At 37.9% G+C, this 26110-nt stretch overlaps 1 protein-coding gene across 1 annotated transcript in view; it reads left to right on the top strand.

Annotated features, from left to right (window-relative positions):
* The window catches only part of Rhp (GTP-Rho-binding protein rhophilin), a 104423-nt gene that overhangs the window by 10059 nt on the left and 68254 nt on the right, over positions 1-26110 (top strand). The window contains exon 2 of the mRNA XM_034970259.2: positions 7683-8239. Coding sequence (XP_034826150.1) covers positions 8132-8239 — 108 coding nt within the window. The 5' untranslated portion in view covers positions 7683-8131. The remainder of the gene's footprint in view (positions 1-7682; positions 8240-26110) is intronic.

The raw sequence follows: 26110 nt of genomic DNA, 5'->3' as shown, positions 1-26110 counted from the left end.
CTGGATAGCGGCGGCGGCGCAAGCACATGGAAGCCCCTGCAAAAGACCTGTAGCAGTTGATAATGAAGACAATGGTCGAAAGTTCCCAGAGTAATGAACATTAAAAATTGCTAATAGAATCGTCTGATGTTTGTAGCTTCATTAGAGAATTGACTGAAAACTATCGAATTAAGTTTATCATGAGAATTCAACAAATGTATAAGATTTAGAGCAAGTAGAGGTTTAGCGGTGATAGTCTAACTCTAGTGGGTTCAAGTTTAGCAATGGGAGGGCGGGCGATGCATATCGCTTGCTGCATGTCCACCATACAAATTTGTCTGTTTCAGCGGAATAAAGCAATCCTTGTATATCATGGACTTCCGCAAAGTAACCTCTGCTTCTATACGACAGTAACCTATAAGTCACGGATTTCCGATAGATGTATTGAATCGCCAAACCCCGACCGGTGCCGTCGGATAACGGACGTGCTCGTACAGTTAGGTGCGAGCAGGACCGCTGCGTGCGGTGCGCGGTGCGAGCGGGACGGGTGCGATCAATTTGTGCACGCGCAAGTGGAGTGTGAAGAACTTAGGGTTGACGGTACATAGATATTAATATTTTTGACAAATAATAATATTAATAATAATTTTATTTCAGGCAATAAAATTACAACCCATAACAATATAATATTGTGACACAAACAAAAAAACACACACCTTATGAAGCAGATACCTACAGTTAAATTTTTAAAACAAAACTAAAAGTTAAAAATAAATTAATGTTCAAATTGAATAAGAATAAAAATAGGTACATGTAAAAAATGGAGCTAACAATTTTAAAAAACTATAGAATCTTTGTCGAAGAAATATACAAAAAATCAAAAAAAAAATCTTTTCCGAAGAGCGCCACCACTCCCAGTCCTCAGCCGTTCTCATCCAACCACTTCCCGCCATCCTCTATACCGGGTGTAACCAGAATGCTAGCAAAAACTTAGCGTTAATGGTACTGATTCTGAGCACAACCCATATTTTAGAATATTCGCATCATCTTCTTAATAATGTAATATGAAAAGGACAGACGCAGTTTAACAGTTTTAAATTTAATTTTTAGATGGTAAAACCCGTGATTTTAGCGCACAGTCGCGAGTCTACTGTTTAAATTTGTAGCGTGCACTAAAATTTAGAGTCTTTAAATGTAAAGTTCTTGTTCTGTCCCTTTTTAGGACTGTTAAAAAGAAAAGGATGCAGATACTCTAAATTTAATTTAGAGAAAGACAACGGAATCGGTGCCATTGTTATACTGCCTAAACATAATCCAATATCAATAACCATTTGCCATAAGCCAAAACGACGACGCGTCGAATTTAAAACCTTCTTTAAATTGGGTAAGAAAATATTAGTTTGCGAGGTTCAATCAATCAATCATTTATGAGAGTTATTGTTGCGAGTGGCAGCCCTAGAACAGAACCTGGTGTTGCATGACGCACGGCACGCACGTTTTAATACGACACACGGATACTTCCTGCACTTTTATGGCGTCCTAGTAGTTCGGGTCGACAGCTCCTTAAGGTTTATGGGACTTGTTTTTGCCATACACCCTTAACGGCTCGTTATTGCTCTTTTGTTTATTCATTGTTTTATTGCTATAGAGCTATACTGTTGATGGCTTTATTATGTATGGACATGCTATGAAGGTTTTTTATAGTTTTTAATGGAACAGGCCACGTTTTATTTTATCATAAGTATTTATTTTTATACTAGCGCCCGCGACTTCGTCTGCGTGGATTTAGATTTTTTTTAATCTTGTGGGAATTCTTTGATTTTCCGGAATAAAAAGTAGCATATGTCACTCTCCAGGTCTTTAAATATACCAATGCAAAAAAACGGGTAGTACATAGCACGATTAATTTGATCAAGACACACGGGAGTGAGTCCGCCAAGTTCACCGCGACGCACTGACAGTGTCAAGACACACGGGAGTGTGTCCGCCAAGTATACGGCGACGCACTGACAGTGTCAAGACACACGGGAGTGTCCGCCAAGTTCACGGCGACGCACTGATAGTGTCAAGACACACGGGAGTGTGTCCGCCAAGTATACGGCGACGCACTGACAGTGTCAAGACACACGGGAGTGTCCGCCAAGTTCACGGCGACGCACTGACAGTGTCAAGACACACGGGAGTGTGTCTGCCAAGTTCACGGCGACGCACTGACAGTGTCAAGCACGGGAGTGTGTCCGCCAAGTTCACGGCGACGCACTGACAGTGTCAAGACACACGGGAGTGTCCGCCAAGTTCACGGCGACGCACTGACAGTGTCAAGACACACGGGAGTGTGTCTGCCAAGTTCACGGCGACGCACTGACAGTGTCAAGCACGGGAGTGTGTCCGCCAAGTTCACGGCGACGCACTGACAGTGTCAAGACACACGGGAGTGTCCGCCAAGTTCACGGCGACGCACTGACAGTGTCAAGACACACGGGAGTGTGTCTGCCAAGTTCACGGCGACGCACTGACAGTGTCAAGCACGGGAGTGTGTCCGCCAAGTTCACGGCGATGCACTGACAGTGTGTATATTTACACGAACCATTTCAAGCTACTTTCGACCCCCTCATAACTTAGAAACTATAAAACCTAGAAATCTACAACTTTGCATATCTATTAAGACCTCTTTGAAGGTTAAGAATCCAAAATTTTTTGAAAAAACTTTTATAGTTCTTGAGTTATTAAGGTCTGCAAAGTGCCATTTTTATCACTCGCTCACTCATCAAAAACCTAACCTACTTCCAGGTGACTTAGAAACTTGAAATTTGGTATTGTGGTAGGTGATTGGGCGTACATAAAGGAAAAAATCAGAAAACTGCAAATTAACTGTTATTACCTAAGAAAAGTTATAGGTACACTTTGTATAGAACACACAGTATGGAATCGAGGTGCACATTTTGACTTAGTATAACTACGCAACTAGCAGTGGCGTGCAGGTCATAGAGGCATAAATGCACTGCTTACCCCAGTTGAATAGCTCAATGCATATTTTTCATAATGACCTGCCAGTAAACAGGCTCTTACTTAACTAGTGCCTACCCTGGCTTCAAACCCTGTGCACGCCACTGGCAACTAGGTACCTACTTTTGCATTTCTTTATACTTTAGAAATCCTTATCACTTACAGCTTTGGTCGTGGGTTCGAATTCAGAAATTATGTGGCACCCATTTTGTAAGATTAAGCAATAAAGGTTTAATTTATTTATTTATTTACGAGGCATTTTTTAAACATGACTTCCTTTTCCCTCTAAAATAAAACCTATCCCACGTGCCTACATTTCAGGTGTGTGCCATTGAGCTGATGATTTAGATGTATTAAACAATATTATCACCTACAACAAAACCTTGAGAGCGTCATTGTGCTCAATACTAAATTGATTGTCAATTCATTAGCAGTCAGTTATCAGAGACAATGAATGAAAGCGGAATTCATTATAATATTAACTTATCGGGGCCTTGGCGGCTGCATAATCACACGCAGAGGTGGTGCCTGGGTACCTAAGGCCCAGTTTCCACCCAAGCGGAGCGTAGAGGAGACGTGTTCAGTTGACCAATCAGTAAGTACCCTTAATAGCCAAATGCAATTTTCAGTTCTAGAAATAATAGGCACCTACGGGCTCCGATAGATATTTATTATAGACTAGCTTCTGCCCGCGGTTTCGCCCGCGTGGCCTACAGGAAACAAATGGCATTTTTTTTAGAAACAAACATTATAACATCCAGGACGCGCACTCTGAACAGCACCGAATAACACATATAACCTTTCAACCCCCATTTCACCCCTTTCTCATAGTCGTTTCTTAGCTGACACCTAACCTCAAGAAAAAACCTACTTTATAAATTTCAAGTTCATTATAATATCAAAAATTAAAACTTTCCCATACAAACTTTCATCCCTTATTTTACCACCCTTACGGGCGAATTTTCCAAAAATCCTGAAACACGTATTTCTTCATTTGTGACCGAAAACCCAAATACCAATTTTCATGCAAATAACTTGAAAAATGACCGACTTTCATACAAACTTCCATCCCCTATTTAACCCACTTAGGGGTGGAATTTCAAAAAATCCTTTCTTAGTGGATACCTACTCTTTACAAAGAATAGAACCTCCAAATTTCATGTCTTTAGGACCAGCGGTTTAGGCTGTGCGTCGATATATATGTCAGTCAGTCAGGACTTTGAATTTTATATATATAGATTTTAGGCCATGGCCGGATTTCCACGGCTTGTGAGTGCTACAGAGTAAAGCCGGATAGAATAACTATAATGCCTTTAATCGGATAGGCTTGAATTGATGCTATTATGAGGATGGAGCCTTGAACCAGTGTGAGACGACCTTGGATGCTTTTCAAACGAATTAGAGCATGTTATGTTGCTGTCAATATTTTGTTGTTGTTTGTTTTGTGAAAATCCCATAAATATAAGCGTAGGTTTGACAAAGTCTGTCAAATTGAGCCGTGTAGAACCACTTTAGCGAGTCGTCACTCATACTACATCAGTTCATTAATCTACAACAAAATTAACAAACTATTACACATCTACCCTCTCACATCAAGTAAATGTAAAGTGATACTGACTAATTGGCTACTCACCCTTAATTATGATCAGACTGAACAACTTCTAAAATTTTAAATATAAATTCTTACATTACACTTACACTTTACAACACACACACCCATACACCCACACACCCATACACCTACACTTCTTATATTCTTACTTTGATTAATCTAATGAATGTTATATTTAATGTTTTGTATTATTATTTATTTTTTAATCTCTAGCAAATTGTTATGTTTAGACTTTAATCCATTATGTGTCAAGTTTCATTAGGTACTCCAGGGATGGGCGATCGAATTGCGACGCAGTGTTTCACTAATGCAGTTCTATCGATTGTGTTGTTTTTGTTTACACATATTATTTTACTGATTATTAATTATTATAGTGGTTTTATAAATTCATTGATTGTGTACCAAGTGATTAATAAACAAATTCTAATTCTAATTCTAATTCTAATATTAGCTAACTCAGTGATAGCCATCTACCATCAAACTCCTTTAATATTTTGTTGGTGTGAGAGTGATAATAAAATATTTTTTCATAGAAAACCTTCAGTGGATTAAATCTAGTCTATTCGCTCGCAGTCGCTGCAATTTCGTGCGCATGGGCACGCCGACTTCCATATAAATAACAGATTCAGTACCCGTAGTATAAGATTTTACGTCTCACCAAACGTTGCTAGAATTCGAGAGTCGAAACACAATAACATCAAAGTAAAATGGACCTAAAGAGCCTTGAATTGAAGTCAAATATTCAATGCCACTGATTTTAATTTCGCAATGTTTCCGCTTGGAGCGCTGGCTGTAGAAGTGTAGACAAACTTGAGCTTTAAAACAAGGTTTTTAAGATCCAGTTTACTGTAACGCGGAAGTATTTCGACTCTCGAATTTGGTTTGGTTTGGTGAGACGTAAAATCTTATACTACGGGTACTGACGGTCGCTGTCGACTGAGTTGCCGGGCGACTAGTCGGCCGTGCGTATTGTTATATTCTTATAGTTAACTACATAGGTACTACAACAAACCGCAAACTTTGTTAAGCTAACGACAGAGGAATGTGCAGTGCTCAGACAAGCAGCCAAGCGCTTACGAGCACGAAGAAATCAACATTGTAATCTTTTGTTTTTTGTGGAAATAAATAAATGTAAATCACAATATATAAAAGGAAAAGGTGACTGACTGATCTATCAACGCACAGGTCAAACTACTGGACGGATCGGGCTGAAATTTGGCATGCAGATAGCTATTATGACGTAGGCATCCGCTAAGAAAGGATTTTTAAAAATTCAACTCCTAAGGGGGTGAAATAGGGTTTTGAAATTTTGTAGTCCACGCGGACGAAGTCGCGAGCATAAGCTAGTAATATATAAAAGGAAAAGGTGACTGACTGACTGACTGATCTATCAACGCACAGCTCAAACTACTGGACGGCTCGGGCTGTGCCATGCAGATAGCTATTATGACGTAGGCATCCGCTAAGGATTTTTCGAATTTCAACTCCTAAGGGGGTGAAATAGGGGTTTGAAATTTGTGTAGTCCACGCCGACGAAGTCGCGAGCATAACTCTAGTATTAAAAAAATGGCTATAACTGATAAGATTTTCGACTTTAACTGCTGTGCCTACGATTATAGTTTACAGTAATTAAGTGAAACGCATTCTTTACAATCGTAAAACTTATCTTTTAAGTCAAATTAGTACAATGCCTAGTACAATTTCTCAACATATCGCTGTAATCAGATAGCGAATTGTTTATCACAATGCAAACAACTGTTAGGCAACCTACAAGCAATAATTTTGTGAAATCAGTACCCATATTATAAATGCGAAAGTGTATTTGTTTGTTGGTTTGTCCTTCAATCACGTCGCAACGGAGCAACCGATTGGCGTGATTTTTTGCATGGGTATAGTTAAAGACCTGAAGAGTGACATAGGCTACTTTTTATCCCGGAATATCCAAGAGTTCCCACGGGATTTTTAAAAACCTAAATCCACGCCGACGAATCCGCGGGCATCAGCTAGTAATTTTTAAGTAATTCTAGTCTTTGATTTTTCGGGATAAAAAGTAGCCTATGCCACATCTCCAGGTCTTAAACTATACCCGTGCAAAATATCACGTCGATCCGTTGCTCCCAGTGGCGTGCAGGTCATAGAGGCATAAATGCACTGCTTACCCCAGTTGTAATAGCTCAATGTATATTTTTCATTATGACCTGCCAGTAAATAGGTTCCTAGCTAACTAATGCTTACCCTGGCTTCAAACACTGTGCACGCCACTGGTTGCTCCTATGCGGTGTGATTGAAGGACAAACCAGCAACCAAACAAAAACACTTTCGCATTTATAATAGGGGTAGTAATTTATAGAGTTTATCTAGTACTTTTACGAAAATGAGTGTACTTAATTAAAAACACGTGTGTCACTGTCCTTAATGAGATCATAATTTAATCAAACAAAACACAAGCAACGAGTCCTAGACACTATCTAAAATGTCGTAATCACAAGTCTCGCTGTCACATGGGTTGATAACATGATTATTTTGCGCTATATGAAAATACACGCGCAAAGGTTAATTAGTTGTTAAAAATATATTTTTAAATTATTTTATATCGTGATAGCCTAGTGGTTAAGACGTCCGCCTCCTATTCGGTAGGTCAGGGGTTCGATTCACGCACCTCTAACTTTTCGGAATTCGTTTTAATCACTTGCAGTAAACGAAAACATCGAGAGGAAACCGGCTTGCCTGAGAGTCCTCGATGATGTTCTCAAATGTATGTGAAGTTTATCAATCCGCACTTGGCCAGCGTGGCGGACTATGGCCTAAGCTCTTCAAATTCTGAGATGAGACCTATATACTCAGTAGTAGGCCAGCGTTGGGTAAATCATCATGATCGACCCATCGCTGGCTCACTACAGAACACGGGTCTCCTCTCAGTATAAGTCGGGTTTGACGATAGTCCACCACGCTGGCCAAGTGCGGATTGACGGGTAGGATGCGTAGATCATGATGATAATATTATGATTTTTTTAAACTGTGTGATTATTTTTTCAAAGCAGTGAATTGGATTGTGTTATTAATAAACTATTTTTCATTGTTACAGATCTACCAAAAGTTTGTCAAAGTGTGCAGTTACCAACAGTTCATGTTCTTTCGAAATCGACAAGTGAAATCGAGAGGTTCTTTTTACAGTAAACAAATAACTTGTCTCATTTAAAATCCAGTATTCAATAGTAAGCTAATTTACCAAAAAGTGTAATAAAAAAATAATCAAGGTGAAAAATCTAAAGTAAAACAAAAATTGTGAACAATTAGATGTAAAACAAAAATTTGGCGTGAAAAAGTGGAAACTTGGCGAGTTAAAGTGGAAATTGGACGTGAAATAGTGCAAATCAAACGTGAAATAGTGGAAATTAGACGTGTAATAGCGGAAATTGGACGTGGAATAGTGGAAATTGGATGTGAAATAGTGGAAATTGGACGTGGAATAGTGGAAATTGGACGTGTAATAGAGGCAATTCTGCGTGAAATAGTGTATGATGTATACGGAGTATGGGTGAGCAGCTGCACAAGACCTGCGTGCGGGTGAACTCGGCCGACGATGACGAGGCCCGGGACGAGGTGGACCACGACCTGCCCAAGAAGAATCCATTTGTTCGGGTTAGTTGGCACATTTGATAAATTTCGAGTTTTTTAGGGTTCCGTACCTCAAAAGGAAAAACGGAACCCTTATAGGATCACTTTGTTGTCTGTCTGTCTGTCTGTCAAGAAACCTACAGGGTACTTCCCGTTGACCTAGAATCATGAAATTTGGCAGGTAGGTAGATCTTATAGCTGACATTTTGGGAAAAATCTGAAAACCGTGAATTTAGGGTTAGAACACACAAAAAAAATTAAATTGTGGTCATGAACTAATAATTAGTATTTTCAACTTTCGAAGTGAGTGACTATATCAAGTGGGGTATCATATAAAAGGTCTTCACCTGTACATTCTAAAACACATTTTTATTTATTTTTATGCATCATAGTTTTTGAATTATCATGCAAAATATCGAAAAATACGACTGTAGTACGGAACCCTCATTGCGCGAGCCTGACTCGCACTTCGTCATACGTGCACAGATAATTTCCGGTAGTATGTTAGTTGCATAATATCTGTACCCGTAGTACAAGATTTTACGTCTCACCAAACGAAACCAAATTCGAGAGTCGAAATACTTCCGCGTTACAGTAAAATGGACCTAAACAGCCTTGAATTGAAGTCAAATATTCAATGCCACTGATTTTAATTTCACAATGTTTCCGCTTGGAGCGCTGGCTGTAGAAGTGTAGACAAACTTGAGCTTTAAAACAAGGTATTTAAGATCCAGTTTACTGTAACGGGGAAGTATTTCGACTCTCGAATTTGGTTTGGTTTGGTGAGACGTAAAATCTTGTACTACGGGTACTGGTGAGAAATGAGGATGTGTCACACGTGAACAACTATTTCATCGTCATATTGTGTGATATCATTTTAATAAAAAATTTAAAATACGAATAGCGATTAAAATGCAGGTGTTTCCCAGAAAACTGCGTGGAAACGTGCAATATTGTTGGTAGTTTTAGATAAAGAACTATGAATAATTTCATATTATCAGCGACTGGCTGAGTTTAACATGACATCTCTTCGAAATAGGCGCTAAATACTTGACTTGTGCTTTCTACATAAAATTTTACGAAATAAAGTTAAATGTAGTAACCTTCTCAATCGAATATCCTTATCTGTTCCACATAGACACTCCCGCAGTTTTATATCCCCAAAAATCTTCCATATACCTTTCACCAAATCTCATCTAGGAAATCAAGCCCCAATTATGCGTATATGCAAAATTTAACGAAATATCAAAAAAGATACCTGGCATCGACATATTTCATGACTCAGCTACTGCATTCAAAAAAAAGCTCGTATCATTTTACGGTGGGTTCATCTCCTAAGTAACTTAATTATTCATTGTTTAGTTAAGTAGTTAGTTAAGTTCTTTTTATTTGTCTAGATATTTTGCAAATGCTGTGTACACATTTTATAGATACATTTATCAGCCTGTGTTTGTCTATAAGTGTCGTAGTTTGTGTTAAATTAATGTATTGTGTGTGTTCCTAATAAATAAAATAAAAAATAAAATAAAAAAATGCATGCTATATGTTACACATAATATCTAACTTGGAACCCTAAAAACTAATTAAATCGATCAAATAACAAAAAAGTTATAAGCCTTTATAATATTTCTGATGAGACAGAGATAGCGATATAGAATTTTGACGTCACACCTTACTAATGCCATAGTAGCTTCGTGCGGTTTCATACAAATTTTTGTTTTGCGAGAAAGGGACAGAAGACCCTCCCACTCCAAAATTAAAATGCCTGTAACTTTGTAAATCTTTGCTGGATTTTAACATTTTTTCAGCGTACGTCATTATTTTTATCCTAGTTTATAGTAAAGAAATAATATTTATCAAAATCAAAAGTGGGTAAATACCCAATTGCAATGATCGCAATGTATTAATCGCTTTCAATAACGTTTCGTAATAAAGGGGGCAGTGCGATACACAAAAACGTGGTGTACACGGTCGAGCAATGACGCATGTCGGTGCTAGTGCTTTTTATATCAAGTCTGTTCGTTGAAAGAAAAACCTACAAAAAAACCATACGATACCTAGTCACCGTCACTATTTTCTCGACTTGGATCCGGTCAAATACGATCGAACTCGCACACGAAGGGTTTCTTACGACGATTACGCACTGCACTTCTAGTATAGGATCCCGCTATAGAACGACCTTCACCGAGCTGGTTAATGGATGAAACGTATTTTATATGCAATTTAATATGTCAATAAATATATTGCATATGGGTTGCCTAAAAAATTTCAGTCCAGGATGATTAATTAATAATAAAAAATAAATAAAAAATAATCATTTCACAAATTCCATACCAATCGAAAGTATGAAGCCCATAGAATATGCAAACGTTAGGTTAATGAAATAATGTTTATTTTCATTTAACTTTTATTCATTAACGCGGTGCAAGTTACTAGTATCGATTTACCTGTTTATACCTGCCTACCCGGGGAAAAAATAACGTTTGCCTATTCTATGGGCTTTTTCTTTCGATTGGTATGGAATTTTGTCAATTAAACAAACCGGTGAAATGATTAAAAAAAATTTTTTTTTTAATTATTAGGTACTCATATACTGGACTGAAATTTTTTAGGCAACCCATATGCAATATATTTATTGACATATTAAATTGAATATAAAATACGTTTCATCCATTAACCAGCTCGGTGAAGGTGGTTCTATAGCGGGAACTTAGACCATTCCGTCATCCGTGAGAATACTAGCGATTCTCTACGACATAATATTAGGTCATAAGCTCCCATACAAAATAAAAATAACTTAACGTTAACTTACTTTTAACCGAAAAGGAGGTGGTACTCAATTCGGTCCGTTTTTTTTTTTTCACGGACTCGGATCGGATAAGTGCGTAACCGCCGTTACCATCGTTACTATTATAAAACCGGCCAAGTGCGAGTCAGGCTTGCGCAATGAGGGTTCCGTACTGCAGTCTTATTTTTTACGATAATTCAAAAACTATGATGCATAAAAATAAATAAAAATCTGTTTTAGAATGCACAGGTGAAGACCTTTTATATTATGATACCCCACTTGATATACCTAGTTATCTTACTAAGAAAATTAAAAATACTAATTATTAGTTTATGACCACAATTTTTTTTTTTTGTGTGATGTAACCACAAATTCACGGTTTTCAGATTTTTCCCCTAATAACAGCTATAAGACCCACCTACCTACCAAATTTCATGATTCTAGGTCAACGGGAAGTACCCTGTAGGTTTCTTGACAGACAGACGGACAGACAGACAGACAACAAAGTGATCCTATAAGGGTTCCATTTTTCTTTTTGAGGTACGGAACCCTAAAAGTGTTATTTTTTGTATGGAACCCTTCGTGTATGATTCTGACTCGCACTTGACCAGTTTCTATTTTCTTTCTAGTTTACTTAAGATAAAAACGCGTGGTTTACCAGTCACCAGTTAGTGCAACAGTTATCTAGTATCTTAAACAGGTCAGCAGCGAGAGTTGTCTTAATTTGCCGTTGAGATATTTAAGATAACCTGCTAGGGCTACCACTTGCCAGTAAATACAATGATAGATTTACTCCTCCAGTTATATTTTTAAAGAAAAAATTTATATTATGTGTAGGTACACGCAAATATTTTTTCTCTGTGTATTTTCTATTTTATTTATATGTAGGTATCTGTTGGCAAACCAATAAAATAAAATAAAACCGACCAAATGCGAGTCAGACCCGCGCATCCAAGGTTCCGTACTACAGTCGTATTTTTTGACATTTTGTACGATAAATCAAAAACTATTTATCATAAAAATGAATAAAAATCTGTTTAAGAATGTACAGGTAAATCTCTTTCATATGATATCCCACTTGGTATAGTAATCTTACTTGAAATAATAATGCAAACAAATCAACTGCTTTCGGCGGTGTTCCCATTATACAATGTGATGTGGGGTAATTCAAGGAGCGGACCAACAAATTCCTGAAAGGCCGACAACGCATGGTTCCTCTGGTACTGCAAATGTTCATGGGTGGCGGTAATCACATAACATTGCCTGCTCGTTTGCTCGCTATTTTTATTTAAAAAAAAAGTTTTTCACGTCATTATTGCCAACCCTACCGTTTGAAACCACTTTCAAATCCACACTTTTCCTGGAAATAAAATGAGCAACTGACCGATAGATCGAGTTTTTTCGCGATCTGCAGTTTCATCATGAAACTGGTTAAATAGTCTTCCTGTCTTCTAAATCTTTATCAGCTTGCTGCTTTTGAGATCCGTGCACTACATAGAGGCGAAAAGGCATTGCCTTCCATGAGCGAGACTTCCTTCACACACCTTTGATGAGAACAATATGTTAAATATCATAAATAAATGCAGGTACCTATTATAAAATGATGTATATATGTAGGTAGGATCTAAATATATACTTGACTGTGTTCGATTTATCTGTATTTCGTAAGTATAGGAATAGGAAAGGAACTCAATGAATGAACATTGATTGAACGTAATTTTTTTTTTTTTTTAAGAATATTAGCCATATTAAATGGCTAATATTCCCCTTTCCTCTCCAATTAAGCGTCAGGCTTGTGCTAGGAGTAGGTACGACAATAGTTCAACGGGCGGGATTTGAACCGTCGACCTTTCGGTTTTCAGTCCACTCCTATACCGGTTGAGCTATTGAGGCTTTCAACCAGTGATTAATAAAGCTAAAGAAACCTATCTTTGTTCTTTCTGAAAACACAATCCGACCTTATTATTCAAGAATCTCTCCGATATTCTATTAATAAATATGGAGAACTCTCAGGCATGCAGGTTTCCTCACGATGTTTTCATTCACCGTTAAAGCAAGCGATATTTTAATTGCTTACTTAATAAATTTACTATTTAGCATTAGTAGTTAATTGCTTTTACTACATCATAAAAAAACAGTAATTTAAACTTGTAAAATTGCAACATACCTACTCATTAGGTCGCCACAACTTTTCTCCATATGAAACTTGGTTTCAAACACGTTTTTCTTCAGGTTTTACTTCCTTTTTGGATAATTAGAAACCGCTCATGGGTTGTGGAATCTACTGGCAAGAAAACCTAACGTTTTTATAGTGTTATAAAAATGAACATTAGAAGGAAAAGGGTTTTTAAAATTTGAAATTGAAATCCTAGGATATCCACTATATCTCAAAAGGAAAAAAGGAAACCATACTTAGTATAACCATAATTAGAATTTTCAATTTAAACTAAGGTAACTACACCAAGTGGGGTATCATATAAAAGGGTTTTACCTTTGTATTCTAAAACAGATTTTTTTTGCATTATCGTTTTGTGCAAGTTTAATGCAAAAAGTGTCGAAAAAATACCCGAGTAGGTACGGCACCCTCAGTGCGCGGGTCTGACTCGCACTTGGTCGGCTTCTATCCTTCTCACCTTCGTACCCTTCGGTTACGGAACCCTAAAAATGTGAGTTATAACAGTTTATAGCTTATGCTTTCGACTTCTTCCGCGTGGGCTACACAAGTTTCAAACCCCTATTTCACCCCCTTAGGGGTTGAATTTTCGAAAATCGTTTCTTAGCGGATGCCTACGTCATAATAGCTATCTGCATGACCATTTCTGCCCGATCCGTTCAGTAGTTTAACTGTGCGTTGATAGATCAGTCAGTCAGTCAGTCACCTTTTCCTTTTATATATTTAGACTAAGCCAGATAGTTCACCAAATAATAACTCTAGAGAAATGTCATAATGAAAATAGTTTGTATTGCAGTTCGTCCATTGAGTGTTTAGTAGAAAGCGGGAAGCTCTCACAAACACACAACAATGGCTTGTTTACCAAATACCTATGCGGTTACACGAACCTCATTCATACAGACACTTGGGAACGTCTTTATTTCATCCGGTTATGTCTAAACGATTGACCAAAAAATCGGTCAAGTGTGTAAACGAACATTAAGTAGGCCATTCGGAGTCAATGCCACGTCGTAGATTTTGCTAGCGTTCTGGTTACACCCTGTATGCTCAGGTACAAAATCAATTAAATAAAATAAATAAATAAATAAACTTTTATTTCAGGCATAAGTACACCCATAATTGTGTGTTAGTACAGAAACAATTCCTTAACCTATGTTAGTACCTACTTATTACTAGCTTAAACTTAACTTAACAACTAATTCCACTACTATTAAAACTAATCCTATTTATAACGCCCGAGGGAGTTTCTTTGCGCCTATGTGCGCACCACTCCAGCACCTCCAGAGCGGGCTGTCCAATTTCATGGACAATGCGCTGAGGAGAGTGTTGGTACTCCTCAACAGCCTGCTCATCATGGACGCGGCACGCTTGCGCATGATCGCGTAGAAATCATCCACGCGAGCATCCGCAAACATTGCCGACGCACTGCAGTGTCGAGGCTTCCTCAACACCGCCCTCAGCACATTTAAATCAGCCTGTTTGCGTCCACTGCTGGACATAGGCCTTCCCAAGAGCACGCCACCACACACGATCCTCCGCCTTCCTCATCCACCCACTTCCCGCTATCTTCTTAAGGTCGTCAGTCCAGCGGGTTGGAGGTCGTCCCACATTGCGCTTGCCGAAACGCGGTCTCCACTCCAACTCGTCTGCCCCATCGGCCATCGGTTCTGCGGCAGACGTGGCCTGCCCACTGCCACTTCAGCTGACTAATTCGTTGGGCTATGTCGGTCAATTTTTTAATTAACTAATTAAATATCACTTGCTTTAACGGTGAATGAAAACATCGTGAGGAAACCTGCATACCTGAGAGTTCTCCATAATGTTCTCAAAGGTTTGTGAAGTCTACCAAGCCGCACATGGCCACTCTGAGAGAAGACCCGTGCTCTGTAGTGAGCCGGTGATGGGTTGATCACCTTCATCAAAGGCCCCCAGTTCCCGGTCGCCCTGCTATTCCCGACTCCGGTATGTAAAATACACACTATAGACGAATATACTTACAATTTTTTTTTAAAGAATATTAGCCATATTAAATGACTAATATTCCCCTTTCCTCTCCAATTAAGCGTCAGGCTTGTGCTAGGAGTAGGTACGACAATAGTGCAACGGGCGGGGTTTGAACCGTCGACCTTTCGGGTTTCAGTCCACTCCTATACCGGTTGAGCTATTGAGGCTCTCAGAGGACAAATTGCATCAATATTGCGGAGATTCGGCGTTCAGCAGATTTACCGCTAGGGCGGGCGGGTCGCGCCCCACTCTCGCCCCAGTCTAACCGGCTTCCTATAATGCAATCCGTTTTTTGCGGGGTTCGACGCCCGGCCGAGATAATTGTCGCCGAGGTTGCATTGATGACTGTGTAGGTTACTTACGCACAGAGACATAGAGGCGATTACATTTTTAGGGTTCCGTACCTCAAAAGGAACTCTTAATAGTACAGTATTATCTCTATATATAAAAATGAATCGCTAAATGTGTTGCTGATCGCAAATCTCGCGAACAGCTGAACCGATTTCGCTAATTCTTTTTTATAATATTCCTTGAAGTACGAAGATGGTTCGTACGCTGTCGTTTTTGTCAAGAAACCTACAGGGTACTTCCCGTTGACTTAGAATTATGAAATTTCGCAGGCAGGTAGGTCTTATGGCAGACATAAGGGGGAAAATCTGAAAACCGGGAATTTAGGGTTAGGTACATCACAAAAAAAATTAATAGGTTTTCATGAACAAATAAGGTCACTATACCAAGTTGGGGTATCATATGAAAGGTTTTTACCTGTAGATTGTAAAACAGATTTTTGTTTATTTTTACGCATTTAATAGTTTTTAATTTATCGTGCAAAATGTCGAAAAAATACGACTGTAGTACGGAACCTTCGGTGCGCAAGTCTGACTCGCACTTAGCCGGTTTTTTTTTTAAATTCTGTAATATTCCTCCTGTGTATAGCTACTCTACAAAGGTATGGCAACCCGATTCATTCACGTTTGCAAACTTATTCATTTATACTGTGACCCCAATAAGTTTTGCAAGTGCCGAGCCTATCTCGCCCATAACCAAACCATAGCAACATACCAACCATTTCTTAACAACCAATTTTATGCTTTATGATCTTCTGCATATAGATCATTTTCGGATGCATAAAATGCTTGATTCTTTAAAGTAACACTTCAAGGGAATTTAAACTCTGTCGGTGGGGTTATAAAAGACATTATTGCTTGTATATAAAATAAGGTGCAGCCATTTTGATTAATCGAATCTGTCACTTTTATTCAGAAGGTAGTTGTTATGGAATTTACGATCTCTTTGATGATGATTGCGTCTTTCGTATGACAAATTTGTTTGCGGATTGGAATTAATTCGGGAGTGAATTGTGAATTTATGATTTGACTGGTGTGTCTGTTTTGTAACAGACAACAGTCTTTTGAAATAATTTGGTCTGAAAAAAACCGGTCAACTGCGAGTCAGGCTCGCGCACTGAGGGTTCCGTACTACAGTCGTATTTTTTCGACATTTTGCACGATAATTCAAAAACTATGATGCATAAAAAAACTAAAAAAACTGTTTTAAAATGCACAGGTGAAGTACACCCTTTCATATGATACCCCACTTGATATACATAGTTATCTTACTTAGAAAATTGAAAATACTAATTATTAGTTCATGACCACAATTTAATTTTTTGTGTGTGATCTAACCCTAAATTCACGGTTTTCAGATTTTTCCCCAAATGTCAGCTATAAGATTTAACTACCTGCCAAATTTCATGATTCTAGGTCAACGGGAAGTACCCTGTAGGTTTCTTGACAGCGACAGACAGACAGACAACAAAGTGATCCTTATAAGTGTTCCGTTTTTCCTTTTGAGGTACGGAACCCTAAAAAGGTGCCGACTCAACATAAATTCTATAATAATGTCTTCCACAAGTAAATTATTTATTAACCAAAAAACTAAGGATATCTATTTGAAATTATTATTAAGTAGACAACAAGTAAAAAAGTCAAAAACATACAGCGCTATAAACATACTGAAAACCATTCAGTAAGAACCCCGATTCGAAAAAGTAAAAATCCTACGTTAGTTAGACCTTAGAATAAAAAAAATTGAATTGTCTTCGACTGCAGCGGTAAAGAAATAGGAGATTTCAAAAAGCCATTAGCCAATGGTGTCTATGATCCATGCGTTTTCGAATAGGTCGGTTAAAATAGCCTTGCGGTTTGAGCTAGGTGCATCTTCAGTTCAGTTGTTACTTGTGGTATGTAGGTGCAAATGCCATGCCTTTCCCATCTAGAGGCCAAGGTAAGGTCGTTAAGTTATCTATATAAACTACAAGTAACAACTATTTACTATACCTACCAATATCATCAATACAGACAATATAAAAGAGAATAATTTTTACAAAACCAAAATCCAGTTCAATAAACAAAACTCGTCGCATAATAATAAAGTTAGCTTCTGCTCGCGGCTTCGCCCGCGTGGCCTACAGGAAACAAATAGTTTTTTTTTTTTCAGAAACAAACATTATAACATCAGGACGCGCACCCTGAACAGCACCGAATAACACATATGACCTTCCAACCCCCGTTTCATCCCTCTAGGGGGGGGACTTTCTCATAGCCGTTTCTTAGCTGACACCAAACCCCAGAAAAAACCTACTTTCCAAATTTCAAGTTAATAATATCAATAATTAAAACTTTCCCATACAAATTTCATCCCCTATTTTACCACCCTTATGGGCGAATTTTTCCAAAAATCCTGAAACACGTATTTCTTCATATATATAGCAAATAACTTGAAAAATGTCGGACTTTCATACAAACTTCCATCCCCCATATAACCCACTTAGGGGTGGAATTTCGAAAAATCCTTTCTTAGTGGATACCTACTCTTTACAAAAAATAGACCCTCCAAATTTCATGTCTCTAGGACCAGGTGCGTTCATATATATGTCAGTGAGTCAGTCAGTCAGGACTTTGAATTTTATATATATAGAAGATGATTAGGTAATTTTTTTTTAATGAAGAATATTATAGCCATGTTAAACGACTAATATTCCCCTTTCCTCTCCAACTAAGCGTCAGGCTAGAAGTAGGTACGACAAATAGTGCAACGACGGGCGGGGTTTGAACCGTGGACCTTTCGGTTTTCAGTCCACTCGTTTACCCGTTGAGCTATTGAGGCTCTTAAATAGTATTCCTTTTTTTAAATCAAGATCTTCAGTTATTTATCGGCCGTTAAATTACTTATTTAATTGAGTTAGGTGGTACGCCACAGGTTGAAATGGCAATCGGGGAGGGAACGCCCCGCACACACGCACAGCCCCCGCGCTAACCCGCTGCGGGAGACGTGCGGGTGTGTGGGAGTTCCCCCGCCTCATACCCCGATTGCCATCTCAACCTGTCGCGGACTATAGTTAGTACGAATTTTATTTTGGTTAACTTTATAATAGGCTACTTGACTCATATCTAATTTCGTCCAATAAATGATTATTTATTATAGTATTTTGCTTAAGACAACGAAATATATATATATCAATAACAATTATTAAAAACGCAGGATGGATATATAAATCCAATTTAAAAAAATACAGTTTTTATTTTTATTCGAAACTCAGAAAACGCTGTCAGCCATGATGTGACGTCATTAAATATGTAAACAAACAAATGTCATCCCTATTGACTAACGTAGTATCCATAATATATATAAAATTCCAAGTCCTCCTGACTAACTTATATATCAACGCACAGCCTAAACATCTAAACAGCTGGTCCTAGATACATGAAATTTGGTGGGTGTGTTCTTTGTAGGTAAAGAGAAGGTATCAACTAGGAAAGGATTTTTTGAAATTCCACCCCTGAGTGGGTTCCACCCCCATTTAGGGTTTGAAATTTATGAAGTCCACGCCGGCGAAGTCACGAGCATAAGCTAGTTTTTATATATTTCTAAAAACTCATAGTAAACGTAAAAAATTATCGTTTTCTCTTTATAAATTGAATAAGTTATTAAGTAAGACCTACAACAAAGTGATCTTTGCAAAAATAAATTTGGGTTGCAGTCGTTAGTGATATAGGATCCCTTTAAGCAAGTCTTCACGTGTTACGTATATTTATTTCACTGGGCACTCTAATCCACAACTTTCCTGTGGTCTTTATCGATGCGTTTTTACATTCTCGGATGATACAAATTACAATACCGATAATTACTATATTTTTCATGTAAACTAGTATAGAAGTCATGTTTATTAAACTTTGGGAGGTTATCACAGAGTACTTTTTACATGAGGTTATGCTGTTGTTTACAACTGCATGACGTCAGAGCACAGATAATCTATCGGCCAAACATGGCCGACAGTGTTTTCACCTGTCTAAGAAAAATATATTTTTAAATTAAAGTTTTACGGTTTTTAGGGCGCAAAAAAATATAGTGTTAATTTTTTTGATCTAATAGGACAAATATTAACCATTTAAGACCTACTTAAAAAAAGTGTCAACTAGCCTATTATAATTATAACTAAGCTATTTCAAACTTTTTATGTCCCTGTGAAAAAAATAACAGCAAAAATGCAGATCATCAAAATAGCTCATATCGCCGTTGTTTTCTATAAACATTGCTGTTATAAAAATGTAGGGCGTATTTTAAAGTTAATAAAACTCAATGCAACGACAATAAATTTAAATTGGTGTCCGTTACGGCGATTACGCACTACACTTCCGTCATCCGAGTTCTATCCGTCATCCGTGAGAATACCAGCGATTATTTACATAATATAATATAATAGCCTCAATAGCTCAACAGGTAAAACAAGCCTGACGCTTAGCTGGAGAGGAAAGGGGAATATTAGTCATTTAACATGGCTAATATTCTTAATAAAAAAAAACGGATCGGGCTGAAATTTGTCATGCAGATAGCTATTATGACGTAGGCATCCGCTAAGAAAGGATTCTTGAAAATTACACCCCTAAGGAGGTGAAATAGGGGTTTGAAATTTGTGTAATCCACGCGGATGAAGTCGCTGGCATAAGCTAGTAAATGTAATATAGCTCCAGCATACAGTCCTCTGAGTTTTTAAAAAACGCTATAAGAATGAGGCAATCAAATAAATTATTGGGTACATAATATCCTCGTATGTCCTTATAGAACGGGCAGCCTTGGTCTAAACTCTAAATGTGTTTCTGTAATACGCGTTCTAGTTTTTGGGGTCAAAGGCCGAAGTTCTTAGGCCAAATTTACTTAATTTCAATTTATTATACGTATGGCAAAATGCACAGAAGTGGCCTAGGTGGCCTAAAAAATAACGTTTTTCTTAATTTATAGATTAGCGCTTATATTATATTTATAGATTTCTACCGAGAAAGAGAATTCCCGCGCATTCCAGCGAATTTTTCATTTAGGCAAGTAATTTGTGTCTTACGTAGTGAAGACAGCAGTCAATATGCTACGTTAATATTTTAGAAATTCGCTTCCATTCCCTTTCAGTGTCAATAGAGCCTAGAGGTGACCTGTCCTGTGCTCAATAGTGGGCTGGCGATGGCTTGAGATGATGATGCTGGCAAAATAGCGGTAGCATCTGTGGAATGTATTGAATGCTGGTGATAATTCCTTGCATAACAGTCGTTGGCCGCCGCGCGCCGGTCTCGCTTCCGCGTTGACCGCCCTCCGCCGTGCACTTAAGGCGAAGCCCTATTTGATTGTGTTATTGCACTTGAAAAACATGCACAATTTGCAATTGTGCATTGTAAGGTCTACATCTCTTGAGGATGCTCCGGTGTCGGGGCGAAACGTGCGTCAAGTGTGTTTTGGGATTTGTGTGGTGCTGCGTGGGGGTGGTGCGGGTGCGTATTAAATTAGTAGTTTAAATTTAAATTAGTAGTATTAGTAGTATTGCTTACCTGGTAGCTGCTTTTTCTGCATGGTTAGCAGTGGGAGAGCGGGCGGTGCATTTCGCATGCTGCATGTTGCATCATACAGATTCGACCTGTTTCAGCGGATTATAGCAAAATTAAGCTTTTGGTTCATTGGACGTCACGTGATCTGTTGCGTCGACATCTTGAGTCGACTGTATAAATACGGGTGGTCGGTGGTTTTTAAACGAGTCTTGTTCCGACTTCCGACGCAAGACTCTTTGTCGCTATTTTGATTGAGGTGGTTGCAATAGCAATTGCGCCCTAATCAAGTTAATGTTGCAATTAGTTTTTTATAAAAGGTCTCGATAAGCCGCAGCGCGTCGTGGTTAATATTTAAATTCACTCCTGGTATGTTTATAATTGCTAGTTTCAAATAGATTTCTTTTGTTGAAATTAGCTAGGTTAGCCTAGTGTTAGGACGTCCGCCTTGTAATCGGAGGTCGGGGGTGCGATCCCGTGCACGCACCGTTGCGTTTTAAGTAATCAAATATCACTTGCTTTAACGGTGAAGGAAAACATCGTGTGGAAACCTGCATGCCTGAGAGTTCTCCGTAATGTTCTCAAAGGTGTGTGAAGTCTACCAATGGCCAGCGTGGCAGACTATGGCCAAAACCCTTCTCACTCTGAGAAGATACCCGTGCTCTGTATTGAACCGGGTTGATCATGATGACCTCAAAAGGAAAGTCTGTCTGTCGTGTCTGTCAAGAAAACCTATATAGGGTTCTGTGGACCTAACAAGGCTCTCTTGGCACTTGAATGACATTGACAGGGGGGCGCTGTTGCAGAACAAAGACTTAAAATATTCAAACAAGAACAAAGGGGACACTTGACGGCAACGTTAGTTCCGATTTATACCACGCGCCAAGATAGCCTTGTCGCACTATAGATAAAGTTTTTCTGGCGGTTGTGAAACCAAAAAAGCACTACACTACGAAGGCTTCGGAAACGTAGGTAAATTAATATGACTTTGCCTTAAGAAAGCAACAGCACCGTCCCTCCTCAAGCCAGCCGAGCGCATTCTCTCGCGACCACGGCGCTACGCACACGTGAACACGCATTTTGAAAAAAGAACGCTTAGTATCCATCGTCTGTGGTACCGTGTATGAGAAAAAAATCGAACGAACTTTCGTGCAGAAAATATTCTACACTACAGATCATAAATCGAATGGTTTCGTATTTTTCGATTTTCGAATTTCAGTGCAGTTGTGTTCCATAGATGTTTTAATTTTTTTTAATTTTCCCGGTTTGTCTATTGTGTTCTATTTTGTTTGTGCCAGTGACATGTTTCCCACGATATTTTGAATTTCGAAGTGTAGCTAAGCTATTGAAAAGTCGAATGTGATTTTTCGAAAGTACGCGGTACCCCTAATCGGTACATCGGAAGATTACCAAAAATAATCAGAAGTATGAGATTTGTTTTTTTATTGTACGTATTGTATCTAACTATATATTATCTGCTCAATAAAAAAAAATTAACATGCAATGATCATAAAAACTAATTACCTACTTAGTTTAAAAACATCCCCAATTTATTTATTTTAAATAATTTTCATAGACAGATAAATTTAAAAAAATCCGCTTTTTATCTTGTAAACAGAATAATGAATAATTAAATAATAGGCTCTAAAAATAATATGTTCATTGGCAGCTATCATATTCTTCACCATTTTTCCCACGGCTGGGCAATGGCCTTTATTATGTCGTTGAAAACCCTTTTCCTTCATAGAAATGCGCGCGTCATACATATTTAATAGCACTTCTTTGGAAAGGGCTTTTGAACTGATTTTCAAATCTTTCCACTTCAAGACCAAATATTTTAACCAATCTACTTTCTTTAATTACCAAGACTTGGTAGATCTAAGTCCTAATCATAGAGCTATAGGAACCGTTTACCTACCTAATAGGGTATTGGACCCTAGTAATAAAATGATATGATTGTATAGTTTATTATAGTAATAATTAAAAAAAATAAAAATATTTTTACATGAACTTCAAGCTGCACCAGGCTGCACGGAAGCGATGCTTGGAAATGACTATTTTCGACCAAATTTTTTATGGAAAAACATGTAGATACATAAAAGTGTTGCCCGCAAAACTCGTTACCATAAGCCTTCGATGTATGATTAGTCTACTATTTTCGAAAAACTAACTAAAATTTGAATTTTCGCGGCTAGACGTATCAAACCACCACGCCGATCGCCGCTGTTAAAAGCATCGTGTCTGCTGTGGCCTATGTCTGTTCAAGGGTTAAAATTACGGTGTTTCTAGATTAAATTACGGTGGATTAGCTAAAAGAATACCGTGTAAATTACCGTGTCATTTTTAAAAGAAAAAACGTCACGAATTTGCTTTTTAATCAACTATTAATATTATTCTGAATCTGACTCTCCTAGCATAGCAATATCTTTTTCATATACGGATTTATTCATATTAATATTTTGTTAAATCTCATTAGTTTTACATTTTACTCCTTCCTAATTGCTTGAATAAGGACGAAAATAGATTGCTGAGATTTGATGCTTAAACCGAGAACAAGAGAAATGTTGCCATCACGAAATATGCTTAGGTGACTGAGATTCGTACTCGTATTAAGTATATTATGAATTTTTAACGTGATTTTGTATTACGGTGACACGGTCAAGGTAATGGCTATATTACCTTGACGGTAGATTAGGGCTGAATTACGGTGCATCTACGGTAATTACCGTGTACATGGAAACACGGCCTATGGCTAATGTACCAGCCCGTACCTAGCATGAATCGCTAATACATTCGACGACAGTAACTTACATCCGCAAATAGAAAGGCATTCGCACACAACACTTGACCACTTAAGTGGAACTTGTAATATTTTATAATGCATCGTGGAATCCGAAGTCATGTCACAATCTACTGTGCAAGTCTTAGAACTTTTTCCTCAATATTTCATAACTAGACTGAAAAAAAAAATATTAGGTAAAAAAGAAATACGATTTGGCAGAAGCCTTACAAAACTCAATTAAAAATAACGTTAAATCAGTTAAATGCTTTATTTAAATCCATCATACCATGATAAATTGATCAACCCATCGCCCCATATCTGAGCACGGGTGCTGAGTGCTCAAAACAAGAAGGGTTTAAATTTCTATTTTTTTATTTTTTAGGGTTCCGTACCTCAAAAGGAAAAAGGGAATCCTTATAGGGTCACTTTGTTGTCTGTCTGTCCGTCTGTCCGTCGTGTCTGTCAAGAAAACCTTTAGGGTACTTCCCGTTGACCTATAATCATGGTAGATAGGTCTTATAACACACGTAAGCGGAAAAATCCGAAAGCCGTGAATTTGTGGTTGTGAAGACCCATCCCACAGACGGACGGACGGACGGACAGTGAAGGCTTTAATAGGTTCCGTTAGCACCTTCCGTTGGCACCTTCCGTTGGTTACTTAATATTTTACCGTTTTCGGAAAACCACGTTCCGGCATAGCTAATTCGAGAAATTGAAAAAACACCGTTATTTTTTTTGTTTTTATAAGTTTTACATATTTTGGTTTTCAAGTTTGAAGTGTATTCAAGTGTTTTTCCAAAAACTCGGTGTTGTGTGATGTGAACAGTCTATGGAGGAAAACTTTGGCGTTGCAATGATGAAAATGGCGTCAGTTATAATGGTAAGTTATATTTATTTTCCGATATTTATTATTTATATTCCGACTTTATTCAAGTTAAATAAATTTTATTTATTTACTACCATTCGGCTTTATTCAAGTGGAATTTTGAAAATCGGCGAGAAACCCTCTCGCTGAGTTTCCGAAAATCCTGAAACACGTCATTTTTAAGTTTTAACCGATAGTCCAAACTCATGGCGATTGGGAAATAGCTTGAAAATGACGGACTTTTATACATATATTATACTTTCATCCCTCATTTAAAGGCCTTGGGGGTGGAGTTTTAATAAACCGTGAAACGCGTGTATCTTCATTTTCAACCGAAAGACCAGATACGAATTTTCATACATATAACTTGAAAAATCGGTCAAGTGCGAGTCGAACTCGCACATGAAGGGTTCCGTACTATCGTACAAGATATAGAACTATGTGTAACCACATAACAGTAGACGCTTAATAGGTTATAGGGTCCTGTTCGTATTATTTGCGTACGGAACCGAATAAAAAAGTTTACGAACAATTTTAAGAACATTATTTCTTAAAATAGCCACAAATTATTTTAGATCGTCAATCATTATTATCATATCTAATGAAGAATATTTATGGCCAGATGTCTTATATAAAATGCGAGCCTCTCGCGCGTACACAGAACCAGAAAATATGACTTCCCATAGCATACATTAGCTGACTACGTCCTGCTTTCCTGTTTGTGTAAATAAATACTGCCGTTGAACTCGAACAGAGTGGCTATAGAGTCGCTAATAATCTAAATGTATAGAAGAAAAAGGTGACTGACTGATCTATCAACGCACAGCTCAAACTACTGAAATTGGGCATGCTGATAGCTATTATGACGTAGGCATCCGCTAAAAAAGGATTTTTGAAAATTCAACCCCTAAGGGGGTGAAATAGGGGTTTGAAATTTGTCTAGTCCATGCGGACGAAGTTGCAGGCATAAGCTAGTCTAATATAAAATGCAAGCATCTCACGCGGACATAAGAGCAGCAAATATGACTTCCGATAGCATGTACATTAGCTGACAACGTCTCCTAGTTTCCTGTTGTGTAAATAACTAAGCCTCCGCTGTCCGTCCGTCCGTCTGTCTTAGGTAGAGAGTTGAAATTTTCACAGATCATGTATTTCTATTGCCGCTTTAACAACAAATAATAAAAATTTCAAGATAATTTAAAAAAAAATTAAAAGATTTATTTCTTGTACGATGCCGATGGTACGGAACCCTTTGTGTGAAATATTCTGGCTGTCACTGATTTACTCAATAAATTAAAATCTTTACAAACATATTTTTATTCGTGCTGATATCATTGTCATTTCATTTCAACTTGTTGTTACTTTCACTTGAAACTCGAAATATGCACGTTATGCAAACCAGTTTTTTCGTAC

Source organism: Maniola hyperantus, chromosome 7 (assembly GCF_902806685.2).
Source record: "Maniola hyperantus chromosome 7, iAphHyp1.2, whole genome shotgun sequence".
Taxonomy (NCBI): Eukaryota; Metazoa; Arthropoda; class Insecta; order Lepidoptera; family Nymphalidae; genus Maniola; species Maniola hyperantus.
Note: the sequence above shows the minus strand (reverse complement) of the source record. Positions and strands in the feature narration are given on the sequence as shown.